We start from the raw sequence: 20,183 nt of genomic DNA, 5'->3' as shown, positions 1-20,183 counted from the left end.
CTGCTTTGCAAACATGAGAACCTGAGTTTGACTCCCAGCATCCATATTCAAAAAGCCAGGCATTGCCAGGCAGTGGGGACACACGCCTTTAATCCCAGCACTCAAAAGGCAGAGGCAGGCCCAATTTCTGAGTGCAAGGCCAGCCTGGTCTACATAGTAAGTTCCAGAGCAGCCAGGGCTACACAGAAAGACCCTGTCTCAGAAATAAGGAAGTAAAAAAAGAAAGAAAATCCAGGCGTGTTGGTGCATGCTTGTAATAGTGGCTCTGAGGAGGTGGAGACAGGTGGATCTCTGGGCTTACAGGTCAGCCAGCTTAGCCTAACTGTTAGCCTAAGTCCCAGGTCCCAGTAAAAGACCCTCAAAAAGACAAAATGGATGCTGACTAAGGAACACACTTGAGAGGAACCTCTTATCTCTACGTACGTGCATGCACATACACACAGATATACAGTGTACTCCACACATATGAGCATACATGTATATGTTTACACATACACATAAATGGTGATCTATGTGAGTAAACTGTAGAGCCACAGCCCATGGAATTTGGGGGTCCTCTGTCTTGTGCCTATGTGACAGACTGTCCTCTGCCGTCTCCCTCAGAACAAGCAGAACAGCGAGTCAGCTGTGAGCAGCACCGTGAACCCCATCACCATTCATAAGCGGAGCAAGGTCAAGACTGAGGCTGAGGGCCTGCGTCCAGCATCCCCGCTTGGACTGACACAGGTAACCTGCTGCTCACTGCCACTGTCCTTAGGCTGGGACCAGGCTGGATCTCCTGGTTTGGCTGTTGAGCTCCTAGTGGTTAATGGATGGGGGAGAAGGAAGCAGTGGATGGATGGATGAATGGATGCATGCCTTCATACAAGGATGGATAGGTAGATGGATGGATGGATGGATGGATGGATGGATGGATGGATGGGTGATGGATGGATGGATGGAAAATGGAATGGGTAAGTGGATTGATGGCCATCTGCAGAACTTAGAGAGTTAGTGTGGGGGAGCTCACAGATGTCCTGCACAGTTCCTCTCGCCTCAGCATATATCATTTTTATCTAATATAAATGAGTAAATGAATGAACAAATGATCTACCCTTCCATCTTACTATATGTATGACTGAATTAATGAATGAATACTAACGTTTTCTTCCCTTCCACTTCCTTCAGACTTCAACTATCTACACATACAGCCTCAGCCTTGAGTCTGAGCTCCTCACGTTCCCCTAAGTGGCTCTGGTTCTCAAGGCTGCCCCCTCTCCTGGAGCCCACTGCTCACACTAGATCCTTTAGTGCTGGTGCTCCTGGGTAACTTAAATGCCGGCTGCTGGGTCACTTCAGGTGGGAAGGATAACTCCTGGTAGTGAGGGAGCCAGCATGACTGGGCCCAGCCTCTATGGAGGGGCCCTTGGAAGTCCTACTACTCACTCTGTTCCTAGGAGGACACACAGGCCATTGCTACCCTCATTGTCATGCAGGGTTCTGGCATTCAAAAGGCTTAGCCGCTGCTGACCTTGACTTTAAACCTCTGAGCCCTATGCCCTCACAGTGGCATAGTCTCCATCTGTTAGTCCACAATGCACAGTCACCAAGGATACTCAAGCCTCCCTCTGGTCCCTGGCTCCCAGCATCTGCTGGTCTATCCTTTATCAAGACTGTAAACCATCAGGCATGCTCTAGGCACTTAATTTTCATGAAATATTAGGTCCTCTTATTGTCAGGCAAACAGAGGGGTTGATGACAAATTCCTCTCCCCTCACTGACACCGGCACTAGTCAGAACATGATGCATAGTTTCCACGAGGCTGGCCATCACGGGGAGGGGTGTGTGCTGAAATTGATGAGGACAGCACATATCCAGGAAGATAAACATGCAGAAATGTTGAGGACAGGGAGGGGCACCACGGTGGGTGCTTGCTAAGTACCTTGGAGTCTCACCATCCATGGGTGGGGCCTCATTACTGCCCTATGCTCTAGGAAAGCCACCCAGAGGCCTTCTTCTTGCCTGTGCCCACAGCACTTAGGAAGGAAAGGAGGGAGGGAAGGAGGAGAGAGAAAGAGAGAGAGAGAGAGAGAGAGAGAGAGAGAGAGAGAGAGAGAGAGAGAGAGAACTTTTGCAAGGGGCTGGGAAGATGATCCAGTCAGTAAAGTGCTTGCCATACAAGTGTGAGGACCTGAGTTCGAATCCCTAGCATCATGTAAAAAGCTGGATCCAGGGACATGTACCTATAATCTCAGAGCTGTGGCAGAGACAGGTGGATCCCTGGGCCTTGTTGGTCAACCAGTCTAACCGCGTCAGCAAGTTCTGGCATTTGTACATGCCACTAATCCCAGCACTTGGGAGGCTGAGGCAGGCAGATTTCTGAGTTCAAGGCCAGCCTGGTCTACAGAGTGAGTTCCAGGACAGCCAGGGCTACACAGAGAAACCCTGTCTCAACAAACAAACAAACAAACAAAAACAAAGTAGGTAGTGAAGAGTGATAGCTAAGGCTGTCCTCTGGCCCTCAATTCATGTACAACAGTGTACCTGAAAACACACACACACACACACACACACACACACACACACACACTTGCATAAGAACAGTTTCGTATAAGTGCATAAGGCATTTCAAGCATATTCTCCCCATAGCCTAGTTCCCTCTACCCTCACTATCACCCCACCCCACCCTCACCCCTAGCCCCTCCCCCACTCCCCTTGATGGCCTTGTTACTCTCATGTCACCTGTGCAGATAGGGTTCTATGCACCTATAAAGTCAAGGTCTCACAGGTGAGAGACAGAATGCAGTATTTGTCTTTCTGAGATCGATTAATTAATTTTCTTACTGTGATTAGTTTGTCACATTCATCCAACATGATACTAGATGAAACTATAATCAGGAAGACAAGGGTGTCCGCTTTCCCCACACTTGTTCAACACAGTGCTTAGTTTCAGTCAGCACATGAGATTATGGCAGGGGGAACACATGAGATACAAATAGCAAGGGAAGGAGTCAGAACACCCTTATTTGCAGATGACATGGATGAGACCCTAAAGACTCCACTGGAAAACTCTCTAAGTTGAAAACCACTTGCAGCAAAATGACAGAATACAGAATGAGCACACAGAAGTCAGTCACGTTCCTGTGTACCAGTAACATGCAGAGAAACTATGAAAGCAAACTGGGCATGGTGGTACATTCCTGGGATCCCAGCCCTGAAGGAGGAGGCAGGAGGACTGGGGACTAAGGCCAGCCTTGGCAGCATAGTATTGCCAGGCTGGCGCTCTGTGAGTCCCTCTCTCAGATAAGTGAGGGATGGGAGCCCGGGGAGGCAGTCCACTCACAGGCACTGCAGAAGGCCTTCCCTCAGAGTCGGGTCCATGTCGTCCCATGTGTGGTTCACTTGCCTCCCTTTGGCAGAAAGGATAGAGGTAATGGTGCTTTCTGCTGAAGCCCTCAAATTGCAGACTGGGAGGATCCTTGCCTTGGCCTTGGGGCAGCCCACTGCTAGGCCAGCTGGCCTGCAGTGTATGTGTAGGGGAGATAATCCCAGATGTTCTTCTGTTGCACTGTGGGCACTAGGAGACCTCTCTACATTCTCATCTCAACAGCCGCTGGCTGCTGGAAACCCGGAAGTGAGGTGTTCCGACTGACCTCAGTGCAGAGGTTGCTTACGTCGACATAGTAGCAGCATTGTTCTCTGCACAGCCAGGGCGCTTGTTCAGAGGGTCCCTGATGGTGAACCCGGGGTCCCTTTTGGAAAAGGTTGTAGCAATATCAGAGAGTTCCTGTGTCTGTGGCCCACCATGGGAAATGTTGTCGTTCTGAGATGAGCTTGCTGTTCACGAGTGACCATGCCAGTGGACACTCCGGTCCTTAACCTGGCAAAGAGCCTGTCCCTGTTAGCCAGCACTGTCCTTGTTTCCCTGAAGCTCTTCCTTGTGTCTATTTTCCTGTTTTGCAGCACAGGGGATTAAACCTGGTATCTTATGTGTGTTAGGCAAATGTTCTTGATCTAAAGCCACAACCCAGGAGAGTCAGGATACATTCCTGCTGTTTTTAAAAATAAGTTGAACATGGCCAGGTGGCATATGCCTTTAATCCCAGCCTGATGTATACAGTGAGGTGCGTGATACCCAGTTATACAGAGAAACTGTCTCAAAAAACTTAAAAAAAAAAAAAAAGCGAGGGTTGGGGGGGGAGCTGTCTTTGTAACATTGCTTCTGGCCTTACTTTGCCTCCCAGGATGCCTGGGAGACCTGTTAAACACTGGATTGATCTCACTAGACTTCATGGGCCCTCCCTGGACCTTGCCTCCCAGCCTGGAGAATGTATCCCTGGTCATGACCCCCATTCCAGACAGGTCCACTGTGACATGAGGCTGTTTCTCTAAGTTTCATCTTTGAAATAGCCTCATAACACTAATGTAGTCAAACGAGTGCTCCATTTCCATGACATCACTCTGACCAACAGCAAGTAGGAAAGAAAGGGGTTTGTTGCCTTACACGTCCAAGTTAGGTCCATCCCTGAGGCAAGCCAAGACAGGAACTCAAGGCAGAAGCCACGGAGGGCATTGCCTGCTGGTTCACGCTCAGCTAGCTTTTCTATGGGGCATGGTGCCACCCGCAGGTCCTGCTGCATCAATTAACAATCAAGACAATCCCCCAAACTGGCCCACAGGCCATTCCAATCTAGACAGTCCCTCCGTTGAGGGTCCCTTAATAGGAACGGAGACACAAGTCCATATCTAAGCTACTCCAGTCCCCATATCGGCCATGGAGAGGAGAAGCCACATCTCCTTGAGCTTCAGATTCCCTAGCTGTGATACAAGAGTGAAGAAGGGCTGAGGCAGGGAAGGGTGCCTAAGGGTCTAAGGGGTGTGCGTTTTCTCTGCAGAGCACTTGGCAGATGCTGGCACTGTGCTGATGTGAGCCGAGTGCCCATAGTGCACTTGAGAAAGAAGAAACAGTATGACAAAAAATATTTAGAAGGAAAAGGACTTGGAGGGGGAGGCAGTTCTCCAGGCAGGAACCTCACACACTTAATGGAGTTTCCATCTCCACATCGCCAGTGATTGTGGGCCTCAGTTACCTGCAACAGAAACCAAACCCACGTTCCTTTCTTCCACTTGCAAATGAGGGGTGGGGTGGGGGTGGGGGCAGTGCTGGTTAGAATCTCTTCATGATGACCAGAGAGCAGGAAGGGCCCAGGACAGTTGCCTGTGACAAGGGGTTCCCTTATGCTGAGCTGAGGAAAGAGGCTGTGGCGTGTGACTCTGTGTGCCTATGTTGTATGTGTACAGATGTATGCATGCACTGTGTACATATGTGTGTGTGTATGCACAAGTACATATATTGTATGTGTGCATGTGTGTCCACATGTGTGCAGCCTTGGGCCCTTGGTATGAACTCTTGAGTTTCATCTCAGCCTAGCCTCAGGACCAGGCTACCAGGCATGGCTCATGTGGTTGTGGTCTTCCCTATCCTAGGAGCAGCTGGCCGATCTCAAGGAAGACCTGGACAGGGATGACTGTAAGCAGGAGGCCGAGGTGGTCATCTACGAGACCAACTGCCACTGGGCAGACTGCACCAAGGAGTATGACACACAGGAGCAGCTGGTGCATGTAAGCTCTGTCCCCAGCTCCCACCCAGGGATGCAGAGCCCCAACCACAATGGACCTAGAGCCTTCCAAGGCCTGTGCTTCAAAGGGGTTGAAGGGGGACCCCCACCCCTAGAAAATGGGAGGTATGGTGACCAGGTGCCTTGGAGGCCCTTCACCCTACCCCAAACACATATGTAGTATATGTGAAGATCCAAGAAAATACAGAAGTGTGAGAATAAGGGGAAGGAATAATGAAGAACACACACATACACACACACACCACAGGAGGTGCACAGCAAAACTGGGTGCTCTGAACTGCAGTCCGCATGCACATGAAGTTCATTCTAGAACTTGAATCTATATTTCCAATCTCTTTGCAGCAAGTGAAGGCAGAGGTAGCAATCAGAACTGTGCATTGCAGGTTCAAGCACTTAGGTTGGGGAAACGGGGACAATGCTTGGGCTAGGACTGGGCTCAAGCAAAAATACAGAGGTGACAATGTAAAAAGATGTGTTCTGTGATTGAGAGACTGCTCAGTGGACAAAGTGCTTGCAAGGCCTGGCTCCAGTTCCTAAGAACCCTTTACAAAGGGGGTGGGGTGGGGTGGGGGGTGTCAGATGCCTTTAATCCTAGTACTGGTGAGGCGGCCAAGAAAGATGCATGCCAACACCCTAGCCGGCCTGATGAGTTACAGACCAGTGAGAGTCTCTGCCTCAGTACCCAGTGGACAGGATCCCCTAGTTAGACTCCTGCTGTGACCTGAGGAGGACTGTTTTAGGGATATCTCTGTGGCCCTAGGGGATCACTCCTACCTGGCCCTGGAAAGCAGGCTGCTCTACAAAGAGGACCTGCCTTTGCCTAGCACTGCTTCTCTGCTCTCTGGGAAGATGGATGGCAAGCCAGACTCCCCGTCCATTATTAACAATTTGTCGCTAAGTAAACCAATAAGAAAAAAAATGAAAGGCGTAGTCAGGAAGCATTTTTCTCATTTGAAAGGCTTTGTGAATGGAAAGGGAGGCTGATAGGAGAAGATTTTTCTAGACGTTCAAAGGGCTGCTGTCTTACAGGCTCCCAAGGTGGTGGTATCTATGCTGACAGTTGGGATGCTGCACAGGGCATCGGGCCAGTGGCCTTTCCTCTTCTAGGACATGGTGTTACCAGAGCATGTTACTCAGCTCCTTGATAGCAGTGTAAATGGCAAATGTATTTGTCTGGGAGAGACTACAGCTCACGGGTTTACGTTTTCCAGGAGTACCTTGTAAAAATACAGAGGCAGAAGTCAGGCTGTGGCTTTGTTGTGACCTTGGCTGACCCACCTCACTCATCGGGGCTGTTTAGCCCCAGTGTCAGCCAGGCACTGGGCCTAGAGCCCGAAGCTGAGAGTCAGGATCTGGCTCTAGCCTCCCTCAAAAACGGAGCTGAGGAAGCTCTATTTTCCACTGATAGGATAACCTCCTTTATACATCTCACAAGCCGGAGGATCAGTATGTCTGCTTCACTGCACACTTAGCTTGTACGTCAGCATCCCCATAGTCACCATGTCCACACAGGTCAGGCCCTGAGCTTCAACTGGATGTGTGGACTCCTTTAATCATCAGTAAACTTAGAGGAGGAGCCAGAGAGATGGCTCAGTCGACAAGTGCTTGTCATACAAGCCTAAAGACCGGAATTCGGATCCCCGACAGCCACATAAAAAGCCAAGTGCAGTGGTGCATTTCTATAATCCCAGCATGAGGAGGCGCAGACAGAGGCTCCCTGAATACCACTGGCGAGTTGATCTTGCTGAATTAATAAACCCAGGAGAACGGAGAAACCCCGTCTGAAAGAATCCAGGGGGAAAGTGACAGGGTGACACCTTGTGTTGATCTCTGGCCTCTATGCACACCTGTAGACACAGCACATACACATACAAACATGCACACACTCATATATCACATAGAAGTATTTGGGAGGGGTCTCATGGGTGATAGACAAGTATCCTACCATTAAGCTACACTCCCCCCATGCCCAGTTGGCCCTGTCCCAGGGGCAGGAGCCATGTCATTCCTCCCCCACCAAGGCCATGAGGGGCTCGGCAGCTGTCCTCAGCCCCATCCACGAATGTGCTGTGCACACATAACCCCCACCCCCCACCCACACACAGATACACAGTCACTGCAGTGCTCCTCACCAAGGCGGGTGCTACATAGGCCCCAGGGTAGAGACTTTGGCATAGGATGATGGTCCCTGAGGGCAGGAGGTGGTCTGTGAGAGGAGGGGCTCTGCACGGGATGGACCCAGATGAAGAGAACGAACCGTGCTCACCTTCCCACCCTGCCTTGTCTTACCGCCCTCCAGCATATCAACAATGAACACATCCACGGGGAGAAGAAGGAGTTCGTGTGCCGCTGGCAGGCCTGCACGAGAGAGCAGAAGCCCTTCAAGGCCCAGTACATGCTGGTTGTTCACATGCGCAGACACACGGGTGAGAAGCCACACAAGTGCACGGTGAGCCTCCTCCCCCTGCAGAGACGCTTGGACACGGCTGGGCCCTGTGTCCCTTGACCCCTTGCTCTTCCTTATGGTCCCAGTTAGTGCTTTCTAATGACCAATAATATTGAACTGGCTATTTGTATACTTAAAAACATCTTAATTACATTTATTTATATGGCAGAGGAGGAGAAAGGGGTGAAATAGAAGTCGGAGAAGAGCTTGTCAGGACCTTTTCTCCTTCCGTCATGTGAGTCCCAGAGACACATCCAGGCATCGGGGTTGACAGCAAGCCCCTTTATCCACAGAGCCATCCCCCCAGCCCCTATTTGTACAACTTCTTTGGGAATCAATACTTGTTATTTTGTTGCTTGGTTATAAGAATTATTTTTGTAACCAGGCTCCAGATCATTATCAATCATACAGTTTTTGCAAATATTTTTTCACTTTTGTGTGTTGTCTTCACTTTCTTGATAGTTTCCTTTGAAGCATAAAAGCTTGATTTAGCAAAATCCAATTTTTAGCTGCCAAATCTAAGAAATGATTACCTAACCCATGGTCACAGTGGCTTAGCCGACCCTCCTGCTTTGGTTCTTATAAGAGTTTGGAAGGAGTCAGGGACAAGCATAGCTCAGATGGTAAGAGTGCTGGCCTGGCATGTGTGAGCCCTGATTTCCATCCCCAGGCCACATACACTGAGGTGGTGGTGTATGCTTATAACCCCAGCGCTTGGGACATGGAGGCAGAAGGGCCCGACATTTAAGACCATCCTTAGCTACACTGAGTTTGAGGCCAGCCTGGGCGCTATGAGATCCTGTCTCAAAGATAAAAACAAAACAGGAACTGGAGAGATGGCTCAGCATTTCAGAGTGCTCGCTGTTCTTCCCAAGGATCCAGGTTCAATTCCTGGCACCAACATGGTGGCTTCCAACCAGCTGTAACTTCAGCTCTTTGGACCAGGCACACATGTAATGTGCAGACATACATACAAACAAAGCTCCTGTACACATACAATAATAAGATAATAAGACTATGGAGTAATCCAAACTTTCATATGCAGGTTTATAAAACAGGTTTATAAAATAGTGAAGGACTGGACATCTTATAAATGTGTGCTTTTGTTCATGTAAATATCACAAATACATACGTGCATGCACGCTCCTGTATTTCACAGTAAAGCTCTCCCACCAAGGTCTTTGATGCGTCCAAGTTACTTTTATACTGCAACCCTTTCAGTATTTTCTAGAAAAGAGGGTAACTGTCATTACTAAAACACATGCTTTGGGGTGCACAAGTGGGAGTGTGTGCCATGGGGGTGGGAGTGGGAGCAGGGTAGGAGATGCAGGGGAGCCCCTGAGTCTGTCTAGCTGCCTGCCATGCATCTGGAGTGTCCTATCTGACCAGTCCACTTCTTTCCAGTTCGAAGGCTGTTCCAAGGCCTACTCTCGCCTGGAGAACCTGAAGACACACCTGCGTTCACACACAGGAGAGAAGCCATATGTGTGTGAACACGAAGGCTGTAACAAAGCCTTCTCCAATGCCTCAGACCGCGCCAAGCACCAGAACCGCACTCACTCCAATGAGGTACGCATGGCTGCGATATGCAGAAATGCATGCAGAGGCCCTGGCATGTATAAATGCATCACCCTTGACTAGTGGATAACCATGTTCTAGTTTCATTTCTATTGCTGTGGTGAAATACCCTGACAAAAAGCAACTTGGAGAGAAAGAGACTCACTTCAACTTAGACTTCCAGGTTAAGGTCTATTGTGGGGAAGTCAGGTCAGGAACTTCAGTTAATCATATTCTTCAAGAGCACAATGAATGCATGCATGCTTACTTGCTTGATTTCTTGTACTAGATTCCATTTCTTTTTTCATACAGTTCACAACCTCCTGCCTAGGGAATGGTCTGCCCACAGTGGGCTGGGTCTTCCAATATCAATTAGCTTAATTAAGACAATACCCAATAAACTTGTCCACAGGCCAGTCCAAAACAATCTCTCACTGAGACTCTCTGCCCACATGATTCTAATAAGGTAAAGCTAACCATCACAAACCATATGCAGGTGCCCCTCCCCCCACCAGCCACAAGTTCTGCATGCCAGCAATTCTCCCTCTATATACCACAGCCTCTCCTCCATGTAGCAGGTGCTCCATAAAGTTCCTTTAGCACACTGACACTCTCTGTACCTCAGTTCCTTCGTGTCTGTAACAATTACCGATGCCCCCACAAGGACTGCAGAAACTGAGATAAAAACAGAATGGCCTTAATGCTGGATGTAGTATTGCGTCCTTTTAATCCTGGTGCTGGGGAGCTGGAGACAGGCAGATCCCTGGGGTGTGCTGGTCAACCAGCCTAGCTTAGCATGATCCAGGACAATGAGAGGCCCTTCTCAAAAGTCAAGGTGCATGATGCCAAAAAGAGCTCTGGTCTCAAGGCTCTGAGCATGTCCTAAGACATACTCTGGACAATATCCCACAGACATGCCCACATGTCAGTCCAAGACAGACAGTCCGTCACATGATTCTAAATAGATAAAGTGAACCAGAACAAACCACATGCCAGGTGCCCCTCCCCCACCTGCTTCTCTGGCCACTGAATGGATTCTGCCGCAGATAAGGAAACCAACACTCAGAGGAGACACAACCTTCGGTGGTGTCACAGGCCTACTGGCCACTCTGAAGCTATGAAACCATCCTTGGCCATTGCTTTACCTACAAGTAGGTATATGCCTACAAAACAGCTGCCCTAGTGTTATAGGTACATGACGTATGTGGCGGGCAACTCCTGCTGCAGAGGCTAGGCTGCCTGGGCTCCACTAGGCCATCATCGGTCTGCCTGGAGCAAGCGGAGCCCCTAGACGGCCCAAGAGAGAGGGAACTCAACAGGACTCCCTAGTCCCTGCTCAGTTATACAATTTCTGTAGTTCAGGCAGACCAAAGATAGAACATTTGTGTGTGTGTGTGTGTGTGTGTGTGTGTGTGTGTGTGTGTATGAAAATGGTACATATGTCAGTGCAGATGAAAGGTGTTCATGTATATAACTACTTTATGCTCATGTAGATACAGGAGCATGTATATATGTCTGGAGGTATTTACATGTGTGTGTTGTGCATTTACATGTGTGTGGTGGGATGCACATATATAGTGTATATAGGGCCAAGTGTGGGTTTGTGTGGATATGAATGAAGGTGGTTTATATGTGTATGTGCATGTGTGTATGTATGTTATACATGTGTGAAGATATATGCAGGGTTAGGGACATTAGGTGGTGGTTTCTGTCTGTAGATTTGAGTGTGTGCAAGCCAAGGACAGAAAGAAGATGTTCAGATGCTCAGGTGTGCCCCAAGTGGACAGGTTACTTAAAGTTTCCTTGGTTCTATCTGCTAAGGACTATCTGCTAAAGTCTAATGAGACTGATATCCTTGTCTTAGTTCCCGGGAGCACGTGGGTCTTTCCTATACTCTTTCTGATCTATGTAACCAGCCTCTTTTGGCAGTTCTTTTGACACTGTAACCCCCCTGCATGCAAGGGTAGTATACAAGGCAGATGGAAGGCCAGGCTCTTACGGACTTGACCTGGTGCACTCAACCCACAGGCCGTGAATGTGTTAGAGCACTTACCCCTGCTCCAGGCCTGCCAGGGAACACGGAATGACTTCAGAACAGCTATAGCACCCATTCAGAGTTTGTCCTTGGGTCCTCGTCCATAACCCAGGCCTGACTCTTTTCCTAGAAACCCTACATCTGCAAGATCCCAGGCTGCACCAAGAGGTACACAGACCCCAGCTCACTCCGCAAGCATGTGAAGACTGTCCATGGGCCAGACGCCCATGTCACCAAGAAACAGCGTAATGATGTGCATGTCCGTGCTCCACTGCTCAAGGAGAATGGGGATAATGAGGCCAGCGCCGAGCCAGGTGGCCGGGGACCTGAGGAGAGTGTGGAGGCCAGTAGCACCAGCCACACTGTGGAGGACTGCCTACATATCAAAGCCATCAAGACAGAGAGCTCCGGGGTAAGACAGAGCTGGGTGGCCAGCTGGCAGAGCTTGGCTCTGCACGAGGCCCAGAAGCCCAACCTCCTCTTGAGGATCCTACTAGAGCACCCCCTTCTAAGAACAAAACGATGTCCCATCTCACTGCAGCTCAGCTCTCCTCATTTATCACCTTGCACCCCCTCATGAACCCTGTCTTATTTCCTTCACCTTCTCTGACCCAGCTCCTGCTGGGCAACTGAGGCTGAGGCTGGGAGATGCCCTTCCTCCAGGCCAGTCTGCACAGGATGCATTTGCCTCTTTTCCAGTACCCGGGTGCCACTGTGGGTCCCCAGCCCTCTCTCCCTGTCTGTGCCCTCCCCACTCTAGCCTGTGCTCCTTCTGTTCTAACCACCTGTTCTTTGTCTCCACCTCTTTTTCCCAACTGTACCTCCCCTAAGGATAGACGCTACTGAGGTGAGCAGAGGAATGGGGTGGGAGCATCCAGGGAGAGAGGGTGGGCTGGGTGCTGTTTAGTGCTCCTGGCTGGGCAGAGGTTGAACTCGATTTTGGAGAGACAGGTATCAGGTGGCGCTGTGGGAATAGGTGGAGGTAGGCAGCAAGAATGAGGCTGGCAGGTATGGGAAAGAAGGGAGGGTAGGGGTGAGGTGTGGAGATCAAGGGAGAGCAGGGGTGTGTCTAAACTAGATAGAGCAAAGAACTGTGAAGGGCACCATGATTGTTGGGACTGTCTCCCCTAAACTCAGCGTGTAGCACTATTGCATCTTCCCAAGGAAGAGGGAAATCATCTGACCCAGAGATGAGCCTCAAACTACTACATACAGAATTTGCTTCCCAGCCCAGATCTCAGGCAGCACTGGATGCTGCAGGGTTCTGTGCTGTTCCATGTCTGTCTGCCTGCCCAAGCCCAGCCCAGCCCAGCCCAGAGGGAGAGCCAAATAGTCTAGTTTCATTTCCGTTGCCATGATAAAGACCCTAAGAAAAAGCAAAGCAGGGCAAGCATGCGATGAGGATTTGAGTTACAGCTCTACATTCCTACCCACCATTTCTAGGGAAATCAAGGCAGGAACTCAAGTAGCTAGGCACATCACATCCACAGTCCCTAGCAAAGAGAATAGATGTGTCATTGTCTGCCTGCTGCTTCGATCAGAAAAGGGACACGGTTAGACTTAATGACCTTACACAGGCACACAAGGGACAGTCTTCAAGTGCCTCTTTAAAGCGGTTCCCTGCTTCCTCATGTCCCTGCCCAAGCATACAGAGCATGGTAGGAGTGTGGAATGGTTTACAGGACTGGGTGACTTCTCACGCCCTCCGACCCTGTGTCTTCTACCTTGTCCCTACAGCTTTGTCAGTCCAGCCCCGGGGCCCAGTCATCCTGCAGCAGCGAGCCCTCTCCCCTGGGCAGTGCCCCCAACAATGACAGTGGCATGGAGATGCCGGGGACAGGGCCTGGGAGTCTGGGAGACCTGACAGCACTGGCTGACACGTGTCCAGGAGCTGACACCTCAGCCCTGGCTGCACCCTCCACTGGTGGCCTGCAGCTGCGCAAACACATGAGCACCGTGCATCGCTTTGAGCAGCTGAAGAGAGAGAAGCTCAAGTCACTGAAGGATTCCTGCTCGTGGGCCGGCCCAGCTCCACACACCCGCAACACCAAGCTGCCTCCCCTTCCAGTCAATGGTGAGTGAGGTGTGACAGACCCGGTGGGAGAGAGCCTGGGGCTTTTCCTCCTGGCTCCTTGCGCAGTGTGACTGGCTGCCCACAATGAGGCAGATCAGATGCTTCCAAGTGCTTGGTGTCTTATTCAATCAGAGAGCTGAAGAAGCCCACAAAAATTGCAAAACAGAGAAAAGCTTTATTCAGAATCGAACAAAGCATGAGCACATGCCGGTTTACAAGCTCAAGATTCCTGGGTATTGCCCTAGGCTTCCTCTAGGAAGTCTAGGAAGGGGAGGTGCTGGTTGCTAATGGCAAGGTGTGGATGATGCTTTGTGTTTGATTGACAGGCTTAGGTGACATAAGCCTTACTTGTTTGGACATGCCCTAATTTTAACCATATGCACACTCAATCATACACAAGTATAACATGATGAATGGGGGATTCTCCCTAAAAGTTCATTCAAAGGATATAGTTTACATTACTGCATATGCACCCCAAACAAGTCCAAGCTGGGTCAACCTGGTTCCTTGGTTGTAGGTTGTATGTCTGGTCTCCAAAGGTTCCTAAGGGTTGGTAGGGAGGGAGAGATCAAAGTGACTGGGTTCTTTTGTTTGGAGAGGGGTATGGATGGAGCTCAGTGGCGGGCAAGCTGCAAGTGTGGAGGTGCTCTCCTGGCAAAGGGGTGTGTGCACTGTGATCCAAGTGATGCCCAACTACTAAGCCTTCCTTCCACGCATGTGTCTACTTCAGCCCTACCTTGTGCAGCATGGAAAGGAAACAGGTTCAGAGAGGTACAGGTACCTCAATCAAACCCAGCAGTAAGTGAGACTTAGCTCAGGTCTGTGCAGCTCCAATGTGCATGCTGTTCTTCATGCTGCTGTCAGCCTCTAAAAGTAGGCTGTGTCTCCTTCATTATCTAGCCATTCAGCATTTAGGGCATCAAGGCAAAGGCTTAAGGAAAGAAGGGCAGTATGCTTGCCGTCCCAAAGGACCCAGGGTCAGAGTCACATGCAGAGCAAGCCATAGAGCACCGACGCACCACCGATGTACTGAGGAGGTGCCTTCCATGGGGAACGAGCAGGTGGCTTCTCAGAGGAGGTAGGCTTGTGTTCAGCAGGTTCTTTTATCTCCAAGAGCATCTCTGGAGTGCCGCTGGGCACATAGACACCAGGCTGACCCCCTATGGTGGTGTACATTGATTGGCACACCACCAGCCCCACTGTTAGAAGGATTCCTGCCACAAGTCTGTGAACACTGCATGTCTGGGATCTCTTGGATTGCAGACAGCTGCCTGCACTCAGGTCATGACTGTTCATAAGGAAGGTGACCACCCGTCTCAGCCCTGAAGTGCTATGAGAGGCCTTGATTGGCCTCTGCAATCTTGGGCTCACTTCAACTCTGTCTACTCTAAGATCAGTCTATACAGCATAGAGAGACCCTGCCTCAAAACAAACCAAATACTGCATGCAAAGCTCAGTTGGTGGAGTGTTAGCCTCATACACACACAGCCCTAAGTACCAACTTCAATTCTCATTACCAACTCAACAGCGTGTGGTGGTAACTCCAGCATTCAAAAGGTAGAAGCAGGAGGATCAGAGGTTTAAGGTCATCTTTGGTTGCAGGCCAACCTGGGATACCTAAGACCTTGAGTCTTCAAGCCAGGGCCCTCATGAGCCCTGCTGTCTGTAACCTCATAGGTACAGATGAATTTTATATATAGCTAAAGAAACTGGGGTGGTTTCTCTGTGTAGCCCTGGCTGTCCTGGAACTCACTTTGTAGACTAGGCTGGGCTCAGAAATCTGCCTACCTCTGCCTCCCAAGTGCTGGGATTATGTGTGCCACTTCACCTGGTTTTCAGCATCCTTTCTTACACCCAGAACTCTTCTACCATCGAGTGCCTGCTGTGGACCTGGCCTTGTGATTGGGCTCCAGGATCAGTCTGGTCAAGGGGGTTGGTAGATGAACTGGTTACTAGTTCTACTACCTCTACTAGACAAGGTGTAGATGATCCTTTAGTTTTGGGAAACAGATCAGGGAGTCTGGGTTCTGCGGAGCACAGTCCTTGGCTTCCTGTGACCCCTCTGTTTTTCCCCAGGTTCTGTCCTGGAAAACTTCAACAATACAGGGGGCGGTGGACCGGCAGGACTGCTGCCCAGCCAGCGGCTACCAGAGCTGACCGAAGTGACGATGCTGAGCCAGCTGCAGGAACGAAGAGACAGCTCCACCAGCACCATGAGCTCGGCCTACACTGTGAGCCGCCGCTCCTCTGGCATCTCCCCATACTTCTCTAGCCGTCGCTCCAGCGAGGCTTCGCCTCTCGGTGGCCTACGCCCGCACAACGCCAGCTCAGCAGACTCCTATGACCCCATCTCCACAGATGCCTCTCGGCGCTCCAGTGAAGCCAGCCAGTGCAGTGGCGGTGGCCCAGGGCTGCTCAACCTCACACCTGCGCAGCAGTACAACCTGCGTGCCAAGTACGCAGCGGCCACAGGTGGACCACCGCCCACGCCACTGCCGGGCCTCGATCGTGTAAGCCTTCGTACCCGCCTGGCCTTGCTGGATGCTCCTGAGCGTGCACTTCCTGGTGCCTGCCCACATCCACTGGGGCCACGGCGTGGCAGCGATGGGCCTACCTATAGCCATGGTCATGGCCATGGCTACGCAGGTGCGGCTCCAGCATTCCCCCACGAGGGGCCAAACAGCAGCACACGGCGGGCCAGCGACCCTGTGCGGCGCCCTGACCCCCTTATTCTGCCTCGAGTGCAACGTTTCCACAGTACCCACAACATGAATCCAGGTTCACTGCCACCCTGCGCTGATCGGCGTGGCCTGCACGTACAGAGCCACCCCAGCGTAGACAGCAACCTGACCCGCAACGCCTACTCTCCCAGACCCCCTAGCATCAATGAGAACGTGGTGATGGAGGCCGTGGCTGCTGGGGTAGACGGCCCAGGGCTAGAGTGCGACCTGGGGCTGGTGGAGGATGAGCTGGTGCTGCCAGATGATGTGGTACAGTACATCAAGGCTCACACCGGTGGTACCTTGGATGACGGCATTCGGCAGGGGTATCCCACAGAAGGTACTGGCTTCCCCGAGAACTCTAAGCTGCCCAGTCCTGGGCTACAAGGCCACCGCAGGCTAGCAGCTGCCGACTCCAACATGGGTCCTTCTGCTCCTGGACTCGGGGGCTGCCAGCTGAGCTACAGCCCCTCCTCCAACCTCAACAAGAGCAACATGCCTGTGCAGTGGAATGAGGTGAGTTCTGGCACCGTGGATGCCCTGCCTACCCAGGTGAAGCCACCTCCTTTCCCTCACAGCAACCTGGCTGTGGTCCAACAGAAGCCAGCCTTTGGCCAGTATCCAGGATATAATCCACAATCCGTGCAGAGCAGCTCCGGAGGTCTAGACAGCACCCAGCCGCACCTACAGCTTCGAGGAGCCCCCTCTGCATCAAGAGGGAGCTACACGCAACAGCCTCGACAGCCAGCTGCAGGCAGTCAGTGCCTGGGTATGAGTGCGGCCATGAGCCCGCAGGCCAGCTACAGCCAAGCCCACCCCCAGCTGAGCCCAAACATTGTCAGCGGATCTCTGAACCAGTTTTCTCCCTCCTGCAGCAATATGGCAGCCAAGCCCAGCCACCTGGGACTCCCTCAGCAAATGGAAGTTGTCCCCAATGCCACCATCATGAATGGCCATCAACGGGAGCACGGGGTCCCCAATTCATCCCTGGCTGCGGTGTCACAACCTCACCCAGTCCTGAGCTATCCCCAGCAGGACAGCTACCAACAGGGCTCCAACCTTCTGTCATCCCATCAGCCTGGCTTCATGGAGTCCCAGCAGAACGCGGGCTTTGGTCTCATGCAGCCTCGGCCACCCCTGGAACCCAACACGGCCAGCCGTCACCGTGGAGTACGTTCTGGGCAACAGCAGTTGTATGCCAGGACCACTGGCCAAGCCATGGTCACATCAGCCAACCAAGAGACAGCAGAAGCTATGCCCAAGGGACCAGCAGGGACCATGGTATCCCTAGCTCCTCAGCCATCTCAGGACACAGGGCGGGCACAAGATCAGAACACGCTATACTACTATGGCCAGATCCACATGTATGAACAGAATGGAGGCTGCCCAGCCGTGCAGCCCCAGCCGCCACAACCACAAGCTTGCTCAGACAGTATCCAGCCTGAGCCTTTGCCTTCACCGGGAGTCAACCAGGTGTCTAGCACCGTGGACTCCCAGCTCCTGGAGCCCCCCCAGATTGACTTTGATGCCATCATGGATGATGGTGATCACTCGAGTTTGTTTTCTGGTGCACTGAGCCCAACCCTTCTCCACAATCTCTCCCAGAATTCCTCACGCCTCACCACACCCCGGAATTCCTTGACACTGCCCTCCATCCCTGCGGGCATCAGCAACATGGCCGTGGGCGACATGAGTTCCATGCTCACCAGCCTGGCTGAAGAGAGCAAGTTTTTAAACATGATGACCTAAAGGCCCTGGCTCCTGGCACAGGAGACCTGAGCAACACTAGCCCCTTGGAATATGAGGGTCTAGTCTGTTCTCATTGTCCCAAAGTGTTAACTAGGCCTGAGAGGGGTTGGGCAATGGCCAACTCCAAATGACAGCTCTGGGCCATGCCCAGGGGTCTTCTTGCAGATGTTTTAAGAAAAGATTAAGGGGCATCCTCTCTGCTGTTTGGCCTATTTGGGGGGGGAGGGGACACCCAAAGTCTTATTCAAAAAGAAACTCGTTCACATGACGCTTGCCAGCCTCTGGTGTTTGTGAGATTCCCGGGTTCTGGCTCCTTTGCCTCTATCATTCAGCTAATGAGAGAGAACTTTGGCCAGGGGCTTTCCAAGTACACGCCCAAAGAGGGGAGGGGAGCCACTCTGGGTTTGAATCTGAGACCATGCTGGATATTCTCTGCTCTGAGAAGATGAGTTTGCCATTCTGCCACCTGGGAGGAAAAGGGATTACTGTTTCCCCTGGATTCTTCCATGAAGCTCGTCAAGGTTGCTCACCACGGAGGAGAAAGGCGCATCCCCCGGGATATTGTAGTCTCCTCAGTTACTTGCTAACATCTCCATTTCCTTAGGTAGAGTGGGACCAGCAGATTTCCTAAATGGAGAAGAATTAATAAAACACGTATTTTACTATTGGGGGGGGTACAGGGTCTCTCCTGGCCTGTTTACAGTGTTCTGAGGTATACAGTGAAGCCCTCCCTGGGAAGAAGACTTGCGTCTACATGCCTTGGGTTGCTGTGGACTAGGAATAGGCAGGGCCTCGAGGTGGAAGAGGCCTTCCCCAGGAAAAGGAAGTCATATGTTTACCCGCTCCTATTTCTCCAGTGCACTATCTGACCACTCTCTCATGGGAGATCCCAGGGCTCCTCCACACCGGCTGGTGGCCAGCAGACAACCCTGAGCGACCACCTGCAGCCTCCACACTTTCTGGTCCCCTGACCTCTACCCTCCTCTCCAGGTTATTTGGCATGGACCAGTGATGACATGCATGGTTTGTGGTTGAGCGGAAGGTTGAAGGCATTGATTCTTGGACTTTGAGGAACTCTTAACTGAATTTGCTTGTTCAGTATGGCCTGGCCCCAGATAAGAAATGGCATGTGGAAACTGACTCCAAAAAGAGTCAGTCAGAGCGCACTGCAGGGTGAACCCATGCCTCCACCACCACAGACATGTGCGTATCCCAAACCTGTTCCTTTGAGTTAACAGAAACTTTTGCCAACCAAACCTCACCAATCAGAGCTTCCTTCTGGCCATGACCTTGGCTGTGGTGAGGAGCTTCTTAACAGAGTCTGGACCCTCTGTGTCCCAGGGCAGCAAACTTCTCTGTTTACAACCCAGAGACAGGACCAACTCCAAATGACAGCTCTGGGCCATGCCCCTGGGTCTCTGGCTCTTGTGGTGTGGACTCATTGCCTGACATAGACCCTAGCTTCCCATTCTGTCTGTATCTATTTTGTGTAGACATCGTCTTGCCTGAATAGACTGTGGGTGAATCCAAATTTGGTCCAGCCAAATTTATATTGCCAAACATTTTTAGCTTTTTCTACATGCTATAAATTGAGATGACATGCTCAACTTGTAAATAAGTCTTTTTTGTACATTAAAAGTAATTTTTTCATAATTTATCTTGTTGATCTGCTTTTCCCTTGACAGTAGTTAATGAGAATCCAGGCAGTAAATTTGGTGCATTTGAACAAAAATTAGGCTGTATTTTTTTCATAACAGTGTCAAAACTGACTACCCCACCTTAACCCAGACAGGCTTAATTCAAAATCATTTACTGGCTGTTTGCTTTCTGTCACTTTGGGGTGGGGGCAGACAGTTTGCCAAGACTGGGATACGAGTGAGCTTAGCACATCTGAGTCAAGTAGCTGAAGTCCCAGTATGCCAGATCTCAATACAGACCCAGGCACAGTCTGTGGTTTCTGTGGTGATACCCATTTGGAGTTGGG

At 51.0% G+C, this 20,183-nt stretch overlaps 1 protein-coding gene across 4 annotated transcripts in view; it reads left to right on the top strand.

The window, feature by feature from the left end:
- Gli2 (GLI-Kruppel family member GLI2) overlaps positions 1–19,923 on the top strand; it is a 220,345-nt gene extending 200,422 nt beyond the window's left edge. For 3 of the 4 annotated variants that reach the window (XM_030248278.1, XM_006529141.4, XM_011247924.3), the window contains 7 exons: positions 604–726; positions 5,467–5,601; positions 7,918–8,067; positions 9,469–9,633; positions 11,787–12,068; positions 13,394–13,730; positions 15,807–19,856. In XM_030248278.1, coding sequence (XP_030104138.1) covers positions 604–726; positions 5,467–5,601; positions 7,918–8,067; positions 9,469–9,633; positions 11,787–12,068; positions 13,394–13,730; positions 15,807–18,199 — 3,585 coding nt within the window. In that variant the 3' untranslated portion in view covers positions 18,200–19,856. Of the gene's footprint in view, positions 1–603; positions 727–5,466; positions 5,602–7,917; positions 8,068–9,468; positions 9,634–11,786; positions 12,069–13,393; positions 13,731–15,806 lie in introns of all 4 variants that reach the window. The other variant, NM_001081125.1, reaches the window with a different exon arrangement.
- The last annotated feature ends 260 nt before the right edge of the window (positions 19,924–20,183 follow it).

Source organism: Mus musculus, chromosome 1 (assembly GCF_000001635.26).
Source record: "Mus musculus strain C57BL/6J chromosome 1, GRCm38.p6 C57BL/6J".
NCBI lineage: Eukaryota > Metazoa > Chordata > Mammalia > Rodentia > Muridae > Mus > Mus musculus.
This window is presented reverse-complemented; position numbering and strand designations above follow the sequence as displayed.